General features: G+C 37.7%; 1 protein-coding gene across 2 annotated transcripts in view; it reads right to left on the reverse strand.

Annotated features, from left to right (window-relative positions):
* Nucleotides 1-13248, reverse strand: part of LOC120541784 (carcinoembryonic antigen-related cell adhesion molecule 1-like) — an 87582-nt gene extending 74334 nt beyond the window's left edge. Inside the window, exons 1-2 of one of the 2 annotated variants that reach the window (XM_039773712.1) lie at nt 13039-13247; nt 12601-12927 (exon numbers count right to left, since the gene is read on the reverse strand). In XM_039773712.1, coding sequence (XP_039629646.1) covers nt 12601-12927; nt 13039-13096 — 385 coding nt within the window. In that variant the 5' untranslated portion in view covers nt 13097-13247. Of the gene's footprint in view, nt 1-12600 lie in introns of both variants that reach the window. The other variant, XM_039773711.1, reaches the window with a different exon arrangement.
* Nucleotides 13249-16838: the final 3590 nt, after the last annotated feature.

Genomic DNA, 16838 nt, shown 5'->3' on the forward strand with positions numbered 1-16838 from the left:
TTTTATTTCACTATATTTTCATACTTACTTTTTATCATATGTTTTCAAGAAATAGATTTTGTAACATAATATATTAAACTACTATAATTTTTAATTTATTGTCAAAGATGTTGCCAGGTTTTAAAAAAGAATTTTCTACTAATTAAGGTAAAGTACTAAAATCAGTAATTTATACAGTCATGATCTCTTTAAAGGAATTTTTTTCTGTACTTTTGAATTACTGACAACCCAACTGCAAGTTTTTTGAACAAATGATCAGTTCTACTACTTATTTTTATATGTATTGCAGTGCCTATAAAACGCTTTTTCGTCCTTGAAAGAATTCACATTTTAATATTATATAACAGTGAATCACGGGGAATTTAATTTGACTTTTTTCACACTGATCAACAGAAAAGACTTTAATGTCAAAGTGAAAACAAATCTCTGCAAAGTGGTCTAAATTAATTGCAAATATAAAAATCAAAATTAAAATTATTGTAATTAATCACAAAGTATTTACTCTCTCTAACATGGCACACCTAAATCATCACTGGTGCAGCCAATTGGTTTTAAAAATCTCATCATCAGTTCATTGCAGATCACCTCTCTGGTGATTCAGTTGACTGTACAATAAAGTCACCTGACCTGTAAGGACCATCAGTGTGGTGGACTAACTGCACAATGAAGGCAAAAGAACACCCTAAACAACTCCATGAAAAGGTGATTGAAAAGCACAAGTCAGAGGATGGAGTCAAATAAACATCCAAGTCTCTGAATATCCCTTGGGGTCCAGTTAAATCAGTCATTAAGAAATGGAAAGAGAAAAGCACAGCTGAAAATCTGCCAGAGAGTGAGCATGTAAAGAGAAGACTAGTGAGGGAGGCCACCAAGAGCCCTCTGATAGCTCAGAAGGACTTACAAGAAACAGTAACTGACACTGGAGAGACTGTTCATGTAACAACTATTGTGTGGGTGCTACACTAGTTGTAAATTAAGGAGAGGTGAGCAAAGAGAACCCCACTGTTAGAAAAAACACACAAAGAGTTTGTCAGAAGGCACGTGAGGGTCTCTGGAGTCAGCTGAAAGAAGGTTCTATGGTCTGATGAGACAAAAATTGAGCTTTCTGGTCATCAGACTAAACCCAATGTTTGAACATGTTTGCATGTTATCAAAAACACATCATACTCATTGTGAAGCATGGATGGTGGCATCAGAATTCTGTGGGGTTGCTTCTCTGCAGATTACCCTGGAAGGCTTGTGAGGGTAGAGGAGAAAATGAATGCAGCAAAACACAAAAAATAAATTCTAGTGGAAAACCTGGCTCTGTGACATGACTGTTCATGTAACAACTGTTGTGTGGGTGCTACACCAGTCGCAAATTAATGACAGGCAAGAAAAGAGAAACCAACTATTAGAAAAAAACACACAAAGACTTTGTCAAAAGGCACATGAGGGTCTCTGGATCCCCGAAGGCTTGTGTGGCTGGAGAAGAACATGAGTGCAGCAAAAAACAGAAAAATAATTTCTATTGGAAAATAAATTCTAGATGAACATCTGGAGAAAAATAAATAAATAAACCAGGAGAAAAAAAATTCTAGAGGAAAACCTGTCTCAGTCTGCAAGAAACCAACACTGTGGGAGGAAATCTGTTTTTCAGCAAGATAACAACCACAATCATGAATCCAAAGATACATGGGAATGGCTTAAAAACAATAGTGTTACTGTCATGTAGTCAGAGTCCAGATTTCAAACCAACTGAGAATTTGTGGCTGGATTTGATAAAGGCTGTTTATTCATGATCCCCGTGCAACCTGACAGGACTTGAGCAGTTTAGCAAATAAGAATTGGAAAATGGCAGATGTGCACACAGACTCAAGGCTGTCATGGGTGCCAATGGGGCATTGACTAAATATTGACCTGAAGGGTGTGAATACCTACATGATCAATTATTTTGTGTTTTAAATTTGTAATTTACTTTTGCAGAGATCTGTTTTTATTTTAACATTAAATGGTCTTTTTATGTTGATCAGTGTCAGAAAAGCCAAATTAAACTGGCTGTGATTCAATGTTTTATAACTAAATGTTAAAACCTCTAAGAGTGTGAATCCTTTTATTGCACTGTATATGTGACAGCTCTAGTTCAAACTTTTTGTTTTTTACTCTCAGTGAATGATATTTGTATACCATTAATTATTTCAATTTCAAAAATGCTGCCTATAAAATGGCTATTTTTATATTACGGACAACAGTTTCATTTTTTTCACAGAGTAGCACAAATATGACTAAGTGCAAATACCTTCACATTTATGAAGTTTCATCTATAAGCATTATTCAATTTCAGTTTTTCACATTGAGATGAACTAGTGCTTGCATATAAATGCAATATATTTAAAGACTATTAGGTATTGCATCATTATTATCATGTTTGAGGAGTATTATAACATTTTCACTTACTTTTACAGCCTAGATGCAGACTGTAAAGGTTTTCAAGTTGAACAGTGAGACAGTAGCAATGGTTTGATTGGAAGCTATACTTCATCAATAAGTAAGTTTAAATGGGTATTGTTCACACAATCTAAAGAGGTGACATGTCACGAGTCTGAATGTACTTGGAGTTAGTGTGCGTGTGGGAGTTAAGTGTGTTCAACAATAAATTGGCATCCTATCTACGTTTAGTTCTAGCATTGTACCCAACGCTGCCAGCACAGCCACAAATCCCAAGTGACCCATTTATTCTGTATAGTCTATTATTATGTTTGTTTCAGACTGGACACATACCTGTATGTTTGTCACATTTGTTTCGAATATAGTGTTATTGGCAAGTATTTGCATGACTTAAATTGCTTATCAACATAAATACCTTTACTAATGGAAGTAGCAATAGTATAATCTACATCAAATTATCATTGAATTGGATTGGTCTCGTCCGATGCGAGAGATGGACGTCTGAAGTGGAGCTCCGCTAGCAGTGGTGCTATTTTTCATATTATTTGCTTATTATCCTGAGATATCCTGTATTTATTCAACCCGAGAGGGACCGCTACAGTATATGTAAACACATATAAACATGGCCAACAAGAAGGGGGGTCCGAAAGAATCGAAGACTAAAGCTACATCCAAGCTGCGATCAGCAAGCCCTAGTTCGAGATACGGCCTCTCAGAGACAGACCTGGATCAGATGGGCAAAAGTACAGACTCCTCGGGACCACGGTCCGCTACATCGTCGCCGGCTGAGAGCGAAAAGGGGAGCGAAGGTGCGATCGTGAGTGCAGATGTGGATAGCTCGCCGATTGGAGAGGATTACCTGAAACTGGAAAAGGCCGGGAGGTCCGCGGCTTCAGTTACGCAATACGCGGACTGGAGCAGCGGGACACCGCTTCAGCAGAGTCTGCTGCTTCATCTACGGCACAAGAAGGCACATTTGAGCTATCTGAACTGAAAGTGTTGCTCGCTGAGCTCACGCAAGATATAAAGAAAAGCGAGAAGGCTAATGAGAAAGCAACGGCAAAGGCACTTGAGAGACTGAAAGAGGAATTAAAACAGGAAATCCAACAGGCAAATGAAAGGCTGCGCAAGAGGTACAACTTGAACTTCGACAGGTGCTGGGTAAAATTGAAGAGCGCATTGAGAAAAACTCGTAAACTGAGCACGCTTGCTGATCGATTGGAGCATCTTAGTGAGACATTCACGAATCGGATCGAAATAGCCGAACATCTAGCTGCCAGTGCCGAGGAAAGAGCAGTAAATGTCAGTTGAATGTAAAAACTCGGAGAAAAACTTGGAGACAGACTGGCTGCTTTAGAAGATGGGAATAGAAGGTATAATGTCAGAATTGAAGGCTGCCGGAGAATCGAGAAAGTTTAAACCCGTGAAATTCGAACTGAACTTTTTCTAAAATAATCGGGGCGACTTTAAAGCAGAATCTGAGATAGCAGCGCTTACGCACGCTGATCAAACACCGTCAGACCCCGACCAAGATCTTTTATAGTTCGTTTTGAACGATTATCATTTAAGTTAGAGGTGATGGAACTCCTCAGGAAAAAAAAGGAAGATATTATATATGAAGATTGCCACATTCGCGTCTTCCCTGACTTCTCTCCAGCAACAGCTATCAAACGCCGCCTTCTATAATATTAAACAGCTGCTACGCAAGCCAATGTCAAATACGGCCTCCTGTATCCGCAAAACTGAAAGTGGAATGGCAGGGTCATTTCTATGTTTTCGCTAGCAAGGAGGAGGCAGAAAATGAGTTAAGAAAGCTGATCCCGGACTATTCTGATACATAATTGTGAGTCATGGCGGTAAATGATAAAGCTAGGATTAATAATCTACTGTCTGATCTATTTGTTTTAAAATACGGGTTTTTATCAGCATATATTCTCATATTCTTATATTATTATTACTTACTTATTACTTATCATTACTTAGTATTACTAGGGCTAAATGTTTATGTTTTATTGTGCTTAATTACGTTTTCCTCCTCTTTTTTCTTTTCTAATTATTTCATGTGTACCCTAAATGAGACTGTTCAATATCATACCCTTGGTTTGCTGTTATTGCTATTACTGCATTAAGACTTGTTATGCTTGTTTTGGACACATCTTTAACACCATCACCTGGGTTTATTATCTGGGGATATCATCTTAATGCACTAAAATTGATGAAGATTATATGTGTATATATATATGTATGTATATATGTATATATATATATATATATATATATATATATATATATATATATATAGTGCAAAATTCTTTTCTTTTTTTTCTTTTTCCTCTTTTAAAGACTATATTGGTAACAGATATCTCTATCTTTTAACCTTAAAGCCACTGCATGGGGGCTTGATGTGCTTTGGACGTGCTCTGTCTCTGGGTATGTCAGAGGACTGGGACTGCATGAAGTGGGTTTTAGCCTCACCTGGGGAGGCAAAAAGGGAGGGTGGGGGTTTAAGGGGGGAAGAGAAAGAGAGCAGGCTTGATCTATATCTAATCTATCATCTCAATCTTTATAATTATAACTATCAACGTAATAATAAGCTGCATGGCAACAACTCTTGGGGAATAGGAAATTAAGACCTAAACTATTTCACTTCCAGTTAAGACTATAATATGACACCAAAAACTCAGAATCAGTGTCTCCATGATGGGACAGTTAACTTCGTAAGCTGGAATGTTAAAGGCCTGAATCACGAATTAAAGAGAAAGAAAGTACTTTCTCACCTAACAGGTCTAAATGCTAAAATAGTATTTTTACAGGAAACCCACTTACTAAGTAAGGATCAGTTCCGCTGCAAAAGACTGGACTGGCCAAATGTTCCATTCTAGTTTTACAAAGAAAACTAGAGGGGTGGGAATTCTCATACATAGAACAGTACCATTTGTAGCATCAGATGTAGTATTGGATCCTGAAGGGAGATATGTGATGGTCATGGGAGACTTATCTAACTGTAAAATGATTTTGATAAATGTTTATGCACCTAATGTTGATGATAAGGAATTTATACAAAATTTATTTGCATCCATTCCCAATCTGAACACTCATAAACTTATAATGGCTGGGGACTTTAATTGTGTTCTAAATCCACTTTTAGATAAGACTTCCTCCACAGGGGAACGCAACTAACACCGCAAAGATAATTACAAAGTTTATAACTGATCACAACTTATCAGATCCCTGGAGGTTTTTAAACCCAAATTCAAGAACATATTCTTTCTACTCACCAGTACATCATTGCTACTCAAGGATTGATTACTTCTTTATAGATAATAACTTCTTGCCTAAGATTAAATCTTGTAAATACGATGCTATTGTTATTTCAGACCATGCTCCGATGATCTTGGAGCTGAAATTACTAAGCCCCATACACTCACCCCGCAGATGGCGCCTCAATCCGCTTCTATTAGCTGACGAGAATTGTACTGAATTTATATCCAAACAAATTGAATTCTTTCTAGAGACAAATACATCCCCTGAGATCTCTGCAGGAATACTCTGGGAAACTCTTAAGGCCTTCTTAAGAGGACAGATTATCTCATATCTTTCCCACAGAAATAAATCCGAAGCGAAGAAAGTAGCAGAGATAAAAAGCGAAATTACTAAAATAGATGAAGAACATGCCAGACTACCAAGCGAGACTCTACATAAGAGGAGGCAGGCTCTACATTCAGAATTAAACCTCTTGACAACTAAAGAAACCGAACAACTAATTTACAAATCCAGACATCATTATTATGAACATGGAGAGAAAGCTAATAAGCTTTTAGCGCAACAAATTCACAAGCAAGATGTAGCATAGCAATCTCGTAATTACTAACACGAATGGAGATAAAATCATCGAACACAAAAATATAATGTACACTTTTAGAGACTACTATAAATCCCTATATACTACTGAGTTTAAAGAAGACAATATACAATCTAATGCATTTCTGGATAAATTACAGATACCACAAATTGACGCTATTAGTGTGGAGGAGCTCGATAAACCTCTGTCATTATCAGAATTACTGGATGCTATAAAGTCACTCCAAGGTGGAAAAGCAGCAGGCCCTGATGGCTACCCTGCAGAGTTTTACAAGAAATTCTCCGCTCAGCTAGCTCCCTCCTATTAGCAACATTTACAGAAGCCAGAGATAACCAATCTCTTCCACAAACCTTTCGCCAAGCACTAATCACTGTCTTTCCAAAACAAAATAAGGACTTATTACAATGTGCATCATACAGACCAATTTCACTTCTGAATAACGACGTTAAAATACTCTCTAAAATCATAGCTAGAAGGATGGAGAAAGTGCTCCCTCAGTAATATCACAAGACCAAACTGGATTTATTAGGGGCCGACACTTATCTTCAAATCTTCGACGCCTGTTTAATGTAATATACTCACCAACTAAATCAAACACCCCAGAAATATTATTATCATTGGATGCAGAAAAGCATTCGACATGATTGAATGGAAATACCTTTTACTATTTTGGAGAAGTTTGGGTTTGGCCCAACATTTGTGCATGGATTAAATTACTGTATACTAACCCAGAAGCTTCAGTTTGCATCAATAACATTTGCTCAGACTACTTTAAACTAGAACGTGGCACAAGACAAGGATGCCCTTTGTCACCACTGCTGTTTGCAATTGCCATTGAACCACTGGCAATACATTGTCGAAATACTGATCAGATAAAGGGGATTAGCAGAGAAGGACTGGAACAGAAAATCTCATTATATGCAGATGACATGGTACTGTATATATCGGACCCAGAAAATTCTGTGCCTGCAGTCTTAGCAGCACTCACAGAATTTCAAAAGCTCTCTGGTCTCAGAATTAATCTGAATAAAAGTGTACTCTTTCCGTGAATTCGCAAGCATATAATATTAGATTAGACACCCTTCCTTTTATCATTGCAGAACAGTTTAAATACCTCGGGTAAACATCACAAGTAAACATAAAGCTCTTTATCAACAAAATTTCGTCGTCTGTATGGAAAAAATTAAACAAGACTTGCATAGATGGTCAACCCTTCATCTCACACTAGCTGGAAGAATTAACACTGTTAAGATGAATATTCTTCCTAAGCTCCTTTTTATTTCAAAACATACCAATATACATTAATAAATCGTTCTTTAAGCAATTAGATTCAACAATAACCTCATTTATTTGGAATTCTAAACATCCACGCATCAAAAGAGCGACCCTACAAAGACAAAAGGCAGAAGGCGGCATGGCTCTACCTAACTTCCAGTTTTATTACTGGGCGCAAATATACAGTCGATAAGAACCTGGACACAAATAGAAGAACATACACAGGCATGGACCGCAATAGAAGTAAAATCCTGCAGTACTTCTTTGTATTCCTTGCTTTGTGCTCCAATAAACACACGTTATCGGCAATACACTAATAACCCAATTGTGCTCCACTCACTTAGAATCTGGAACCAATGTAGAAAGCATTTTAAGACGGAGAAGCTTCTTTCTGTGGCACCCTGCAAAAGAACCACCTCTTTCAACCCTCACAAACATATGCAGTTTTAATATCTGGAAAAATTTGGAATTAACTTGCTTAGAGATCTTTATATAGACAACGTCTTTGCATCCTATGAACAATTACATTCCAAATTTAACATTCCAGCTACAAATTTCTTTCACTATCTTCAAATCAGGAACTTTGTTAAACAGAACCTTCCAGATTTTCCTCATCTTGCACCCTCATCCACGCTGGAAAAATTATTGCTCAATTTCAAGGAGTTAGACTCCATCTCTACAATATATAAAATCCTTTTACAATCCCTTCCTTTCAAAGATCCAAGAGGACACTGGGAAAATGACCTCTCAATTAATATATCAGAAAAGGAGTGGAAAGTAGCAATGCAGAGAATTCACTCAAGCTCCATATGCAAAGCATACAATTATACAACTCAAAATTATATATCGAGCACATCTGTCTCGACTAAAACTCTCAAAATGTTTCCAGGGCATGATCCAACCTGCGAACGTTGCAACCAAGCCCCAGCCTCACTAGGTCACATGTTCTGGGCCTGCTCCAAATTAACATTATTCTGGACAAAAATTTTTAATTACCTCTCAGACAGTCTTGGACTCACAATCCCTCCTAACCCATTAACAGCTGTGTTTGGGGTTCTTCCAGAGGGTCTTAAAGTGGAGAAAGACAAACAAATTGTGATTGCATTCACTACACTGTTGGCACGCAGACTTATTCTGATAAACTGGAAGAACCCAAACTCTCCTCTTTTAAGTCAGTGGGAAACTGATGTGTTATATTATTTAAAATTGGAAAAAATCAAATACTCAGTTAGAGGATCTGTGCAGACTTTTTTCAAAACATGGCAGGATCTAATCAGTAATATTTTGAAATGATTTTATAAAGCACAGAGAATTTGTTGATTTAGGTATTTTTAAAAGCCTTAAATTTTACACCGTTTGGCTTGCTCTCTCTCTCAAGGGTGGGGATCGATCTGTTCTTAGCATAATTCTTTTTTTTGTAAAAACTTGATTGCTATGTATTGATTGTAATAAAATTAATAAAAAAAAAAAAAAAAATTATCATTGAATTAATAATATTAAAATTAAAGATAGGCAAAAAATGTTTTTTTAATATTACAATTTAACAATAATCAGTCTTCTGTAGATAATTTATCAATTAAAAAATGCACACAGAAACACTCGCCTTTTTACTCACCTCTGACATCAATCATTGTATGGACAGCAGCATACCTGAGTGTAACATCATTGAAAGCCCAACATGTGTAGTTACCCGCCTGATCCACCTGAATGTTCCTTCTTTCGAGCTCCTGGCCTCTTTTGTAAAGAGAAGTTCCATTTAAGAACCATTGATACTGAGCAGTAGGATTGGACTGTGCTGAGCATTGTAAAATAAGGGAAGATGCAGCAGCATAGACTGGTTTATTAGGACTGACAGACAAAATGGGCAAGTCCGGTCCATCTAAAATACACACACAGTAAGTTTGAACACATTAAATGTTCTGACTCTTTTCTTTTCTTCATTTCTATGTAATTAATTTTGTAAAGCATACATTACTAATACAGCATTTTTACTGTGCTAAAATATTGTTTGTCTTGATATACAATCTTTTAAGATATTTTATGAATGACTTCACCTAATCATTTCCTTCATTTATAAATATACAAAAGTATAATATAATACAAAGATCGATTTTCATCCATACTTACATTTTACATCAAGGTTAAAGGGCTTGCTGGTGCCGTTACTGACATGGTTATACACGTAACAGTAGAAGGGCCCATCATCTGATCTCAACACGCCTGATATTAAGTTAGAGTTCTCTTATCAGCACTCAAGTGAATCCTCTGAGTATCCGACACCTCTGAGCTGCCATTGAACCACCAGCAAGAGATGTCTGAGCCAGAGGCTGTGCAGGTCAAAGTCACTGTGTCATTGAACTCTACAGGATTAGTCACATTGGACTGGATTGTGGGTACAGAAGCTGGATCTGTAGAGAAAGTGTAAAAAAAAGTTGTGATATTAAAAACATTAAAACTGGTAATTAGTCTACACTCAGCTAAAACCCAGTAGCTACAAGTAGATAAAGCGTATCTACAGTGCATTTTCTAAACTAGGCCTGACGATAGCTGGCAATCTTTGCAGAATTAATTGACTTGTGGGCGCTGCAATAGTTTAATAAATACCAGAGGACACCCCTCAGACAAATCTCTGGATTTATTTTTATGTCTAAAATATTTTCTCTTTTTTTTAAGTTGGCCATTGAGCTCTGTGCTATAATAAAGTTAATAGGGTTCTTGGTAGACAAAAGACAACATTTTCCCAGATGCACTTTACCATCACAATCTACACTTATTCAATAATTTAGGAGCACCTCCAAATAGAGATACCACAGCTTTGCACGAGAACAAAGAAGGTATTTGGTTTGGATTCCTTACCTTTGGAGGAGCATTCAAATTGTATGAAACTAACAATGGCCTAGTCCGCTCTACCAAACTACAAACCAAGAATAAAAGGCCTGGTCAGACAAAGTAGATGAGAATTTGTGTACAGTAATTCTTTTGTTTCAAACTATTTCCTGCTGTCTATTTCCCTATTTGTATTATTGTGCACAATAAACATCATGAAGTCCATAAATCATTTACTAGTTAATATTACATTCAGAGATATTTTGGTTAGAGTTGCTTCTTTATAACTCGAGTCCAGAGTTCAGTCCATGGCCCAGACACTCTCCATGTTGAGATTGCACAATTTCTGTACTTTTATTGTTTTCTCTTTTGTTTCAGTTTCTCCATACCCCAAAGACGTGTACATTAGGCTGACTGGTAACTTTAACTTTGTTCTGTGGTTGTGTATATGAATGTGCCTTGCAATGGATAGCCGGCCCATACTGGGTTTGTTCCTACCACTGATGCTGCCAGCATAGACCTTGCTACTGATTACTGGAATACTTTGATACAGAAATTGAAAGAATGAATGCTGTCGTGATTTATGTGGGACACTGAACTTTAATAATACTGAGGTGAGAAATCTCGTTTCAGTACCCGCATATCACATAAAACAGAATGACACTGAAACCCCACAGCCTATGTAGGGATTTCATTCAATAAACTGAGTGAGTGAGCTTCTCCTGCTTAAATAATTTGCTGATCTTCAGAGTTGTTAAACAAGCACACAAACTTATTTTTCCATTTTTAATGTTTTGTTTCTCTGCATTATTATTACTCATATTTTTGCTCTATCTTGCTTTTACACATAACTGTTATGCTCCAACAATGACGATTAAGAGAATGTCTTGTCCTATCATTGTCATCACCATCACGACTTTTATCTTTCAAGTTTTTCATCACTTTTGTGTCTCCCAGTTTCAAAAAGTTACGGCTTAATCCTGTTTTCTCCCAATGAACATCATTACACATTCATTCTTTTCATTTGTCAATTTCTCCATACTTCTTCCAAGCATCTTTATCATCCCATAACTATCAGTCATGATGATGTTATTCCAAATTTATCAATGATAATATTGCTATAAATGAAATGATGTCATAAATCATACATTTACAGTCACAGATTTACAATTAGTAAAGCAATTAAACTTAAACTAAACAAGATTATAAAGTATATAAAGTACAGCAGCTCAAAGTTTTTGTTTTTTTATTAATCTTGTGTCCTATAAGGTTATATTCCATTACTAGTACAATATACTGTATTTCATATACATTTTTGATTCATGCAATGGACTACATGTACACTCTCTTCTGGATTCCGCTTAAGCCTGCTACTTCACTTCTGGCGATAAACTCAAAACAGAATAGCTATGGTGTTTATCATCCAATCACTTTAAGATGTGCCCAAACTTATGGTAAACGATGTAAGTCACATTATTCAAACATTATGCCACACATCAGTAGCTATAAAAGAGAAAGGCTTCAAACGATATGTTTCAAACTACAGTACATTCATAATTATGAAGGTAAGAACCAGACGTATTAACATGTTTGTGCACAAGCCAAGGTTAACGTAGTGATACCGCTAACATGTGTCAATCCCAATTTCAATTTTACTAACATTTTTGTCAAATTAAGTTTTACACAAGGATTCAGGGAAAGGAGAGGTTACCATTAGTGCTCAGGGCTACAAATCACTGAGCAAAAGTCAAAAGACTCACAGTTTGGGCGTAAGTTATCCTGCAGGTTTAATACAGGCTTGTTCATGAGACTGGTTCCTGTTCATTAAATAACGTTTCTGTAAATTCAAATAAGCATAAAAAAGTATAGTCATGGTCGACCTTCTGCTTTAATTACGAAATAAAGTACGAGATTAAAGTAGAAATTTCAAGATTAAGTCGACATTTTCAATTTAAAGCTGAAATAAACTATGAGATTAATCTCAAAATTCTCGCTTTAAAGAAGTAAATTTGATTTTTAATCACGAAATGGATGTTTTTTCCCTCACCGTGTCCCTTATTTTTTTTTTTTTGTCTTTTCTGTGGTCCTAATACTCTTCAGTAGATTTCACTGCTTCGTAACTAGAACGAATTCAATTAATATAATGCTTTGGTACAAATCAGGCGTGTTTGGGATAATCTGCCTCCACATTAAAAGTCCACTTTACTTACCTAACACTTGAAGTGTGACACTGGCACTCGCACTCTCTCTCCCAGTAGTGCCGATGCTCACGCTGTACTGTCCCGAGTCACGCAGAGCGAGTCTGAAGAGCGACAGAGATCCTGTCATTGTGTTCAGATGGGCTCTCCCTTCATATCCCTGTCCGTATGCAACTTGAGAACCTGCCGAATTTACCACCATGTTAGTATTGTTTACCGTCCAGGTCACCGTCTGTAACACGACATTTGAAGGATTTGGTGAAACGTCAAATGTCACATCGCCGCCTACCCGTCCGAAAATGGGGCTTGTGGGAGTAGTGAGACTCAAACCGGAGCAGCCTGTGGGAAAGGAAAAAAAGGAAGACTCAAAATAGGTTTTTACAGAAAATTGGTACCGTGTGACTGGGAGTGTAAGCGGAGCACGTGGGTCAATTATAAACGTCTTCTTACTTGAATGGAGAGCCACCGACAGAACAGCACAGACTGCGGCTTTTATTCGCAGCTCCATCTCGGACCGGCAACTGGTAGCTGAAGCGGTGACTTCTAAGAAGTGAAAGCAACACGGCAGGGAGGGAAGTGGAAAAACACGGAAGAGCCACCATCAGATCTGAAAAAATGCGGACTTGTTTTTGTTTTAAATACGGTGAATTTAGCTTTAGTTGTGTATTTAAGGAAATACTATTTAGGAAAGACATACTGTATATAAAGCTCTGCGGTGGGCTGGCGCCCTACCCGGGGTTTGTTTCCTGACTTGCGCCCTGTGTTGGCTGAGATTGACTCCAGCAGTACCCTGTGACCCTGTAGTTAGGATATAGCGGGTTGGATAATGGATGGATATATAAAGCTGTTTCATTTCAGACATGAAAATATGTAAAGGAGAAGACGCAGATATTCAGTTCCTTAAGATGGTCATCTGAGTCACACGTGCCATACTGGGACACTTTGAAATTCATAGTGGTGTGTAAACACTTTGTTAAATGCTGGACACCCTTTTTGTATAGAAATTATAATTTAAAGAGACAGCTGGAAATGTTCAGAAGCAACCTTCACAAATAGGTGTGGTGTAAAAAGATAACTGATAAAAGAAACATGACATTGCAAAATTAACTGTGAATAGTTATGCTGTGATGAATCGAGAGACAGTTAAGGCTAATTTGTGATGGTGTAAGGAAAAAAAAACAATATAAATTGAGACCTCATATTAGAACAAAAATGTCTTTACTTTCCATCAATCCCATTTTCACAAGTACAATATAAAGAAAAACAGGATTCAGTTATTCCTTTATAATCATCCCATATTATTGTAGTTTCTTTATTATAGTGGTAGTAGAAGTGGATGGAGCCTCACTTTGAAGACCGACATGGATCCCGTTGTCATGTTCAGATAGGCTCTCCCTTCATACCCCACTCAGTATTAAACTGCACCATCCGTCCAAATCACCACATTATTAGTATTGTTTAACCTCCAGGTCACCGCCTGTAAGACGGTATTTGAAGGATTAAGTAAAAAGTTTAATGTCACATCGCTGCCTACTCGTCTGAAAACAGGGCTTGTGCTTGTGAAACTCAAACTGGAGCAGCCTGGGAAAGGAGAAAAAAGGAAGACTTAAAATAAATTTTTACAGAAAGTTAGTACAGTGTGACTGAGAGTGTAAACGGAGCACATGGGTCAATTATGAACGTCTTCTTACTTCAATGCAGAGCCACGGACAGAACAGCACAGACGGCGGCTTTCATTCGCAGCTCCATCTCGGACTGGTAATTGGTAACTGCAGCGGTGACTTCTAACAAGTGAAAGTAGCAGAGCAGGGAGGGAAGTGGACAAACACGGAAGAGTCACCATTACATTTGAAGAAATGCGGACATGTTTTTAATTCGGTGTTTTTGTATGTAGTGTATTCAGGGGCGGTCCTAGCCTGTTTGGTGCCCTGGGCAAACACCCCTCTGGTGCCCCTCCAGCACACCCCGCACCTCCCACTCCAGTGCCCCCGCGCCCCCATGTTCTAATAAACACTGAACAAAATTAGTGCAATAAAACAAACTATTGGAAATATAATGTCTAACAGAGACAAAATCAAATTTTACATTTAAACAGCACCAAAATATTTCGTTATAGTGTAAAGAATTTTCACTTTAGTACCATCTGCAGTCATCAGTTCACGAGGTCACTAACAACTACATAAACCTTTTCTCTCAGAGCTGCAGTCAGTTTATTATTTCGGGTTAACTTTCCGTGCCTACCACTCTCCACTAAGTGAGTCATTTGCATTAGTAAGTTAGTACGCAAACATATCTATCCATACAATAAAACTCTTACTAACCCAAATCATTTTATCAACATGTTCAAAATCTCACTGATGATATTTTACCGTTTTAAAGCCCGTAATGTGCACTCCGATTTTGGCGAATTTACTAGCCTGTGATAAAGAACAGAGAGAGCACACGCATTGAGCTGGCATCAGCTTCACACAGGAGGATTTATTCTTCCTGTTTGCTGTACTCTGCTCTATGCTGCTCGCGCAAGGAGCGCCCATCTAACGATTTTTGCGATTTCGCACAACCCAGGAAAAATTAATTGTGACATAATGGGCTTGGATTGACAATACAGTGGAACCTCGGTTCACGACCATAATTCGCTCCAAAACTCTGGTGGTAACCTGATTTGGTCGTGAACCGAAGTAATTTCCCCCATAGGATTGTATGTAAATACAATTAATCCGTTCCAGACCGTACAAACTGTATGTAAATATCTATTTTTTAAAGATTTGTAAGCACAAATATAGTTAATTATACCATAGAATGCATAGCGTAATAGTAAACTAAATGTAAAAACATTGAATAACAACTTAACCTTGAACAACAGAGAAAACTAACACTGCAAGAATTTGCGCTTTAGCGCTATGATCCGCTCGCTAAAAACACTTTTTTTTTAATGAATTTTAAGCACAGGGAAAAAATTAACATTTGAAAAATCCGTAATTTAATAAATCACCAAGAAAAGTAACATTGCAACAATGCACGCTATGAACCGATCGTTGTAAACAGAATTGAAAACAAAAACAAGCCCAGTGAATTCTTTAACTGCCTTCTCTACCTTATGAGTCCAGTCCTTTCTCTCTCACGTTCCTGTGTGTGTGTCTCTCTCGCTCACTCGCTGCACAGGAAGGGACAGAACACGTGCGGAAATCATCAGCGTGCACAAACCGAAAGGGAAACTGGCTTGTTCGTTTACCGAGTGTGTGGTTGTGAACAGATGCAAAAGTTTGGCAAACTTTTTGGTCGTAAACCGATTTGTATGTGTTCCGAGACGTTCGTGAACCGAGGTTCCACTGTATTATGAATGAAATGTGCTTTATTTGGAAGCACCCGCCCCCCTCCCCTTTCAACAGGTTGTGTGTGAGACTTTAGCACAGCAGCAGCAGCAAGCAGGCGCACCGAGGGCCCTCGCGCTCACTTCCCGCATACATGGGTGTGATAGAATTTAGAAAACACATCGGTGCACATTATAAGTTTATATCATAATGTCTGGTGCTTTTGTGTTTGTTTGTTTTTATTTTGTTTTATTTTGCGAGCTGGTTATTAGATGCCGCGCCAGCCAGCTGGAGAATCCCCCGCCCCTCTCCTCCCTGTGCGTCAAGCAGCAAGCAGCAGGCGCACCTCGCAAATGGAGGGCGCCCTTACTCCCCGCAAATGGGCAATAGAAAACCGATCGATGCCCATGCAATCCCAAAAATGCGTTGGCATGATGTTGGGGGCAGCATGGGCGCACGCAAAAAAAAAAAAAATTTTTTGCAGATGCCCAAGATGCCGCCCCCACCACGATGCCGCCCTGGGCAACGGCCCATGTCGCCCATATCAAAAACCACCACTGAGTGTATTAAGTTGCGAATGTAAGGTTTTGTGTTTTTTGTGTCTTTAGTTTGAATGGGCTCAAACGTACAAGTGATGTAATTAGACTTAAGCTTGTTAAACACGTCTGTTATTATTATTAGTATTATTAGTATTAGTATTATTATTATTATTTTATAACCATTCGATGTTAATGACTCTTTATAAATTACAGACTGAATGGAGAAATTCAAGTTTGAACTATAGTCATTACATTCTCAGAATCGCTCAATGAATAATAAACTTAAAAAGGTATGTTTAAAACTTTTTAATAAAAAATCTATTCTGTTTTACAGTTAATTTAATAATTTTTGCAATTGCTTTGTTGTGACAGCTTCGGTAGGGCATGATCAGCTTAGTTA

The sequence above is a fragment of the Polypterus senegalus genome, chromosome 12 (genome assembly GCF_016835505.1).
Source record: "Polypterus senegalus isolate Bchr_013 chromosome 12, ASM1683550v1, whole genome shotgun sequence".
In the NCBI taxonomy this organism is placed as follows: domain Eukaryota; kingdom Metazoa; phylum Chordata; class Cladistia; order Polypteriformes; family Polypteridae; genus Polypterus; species Polypterus senegalus.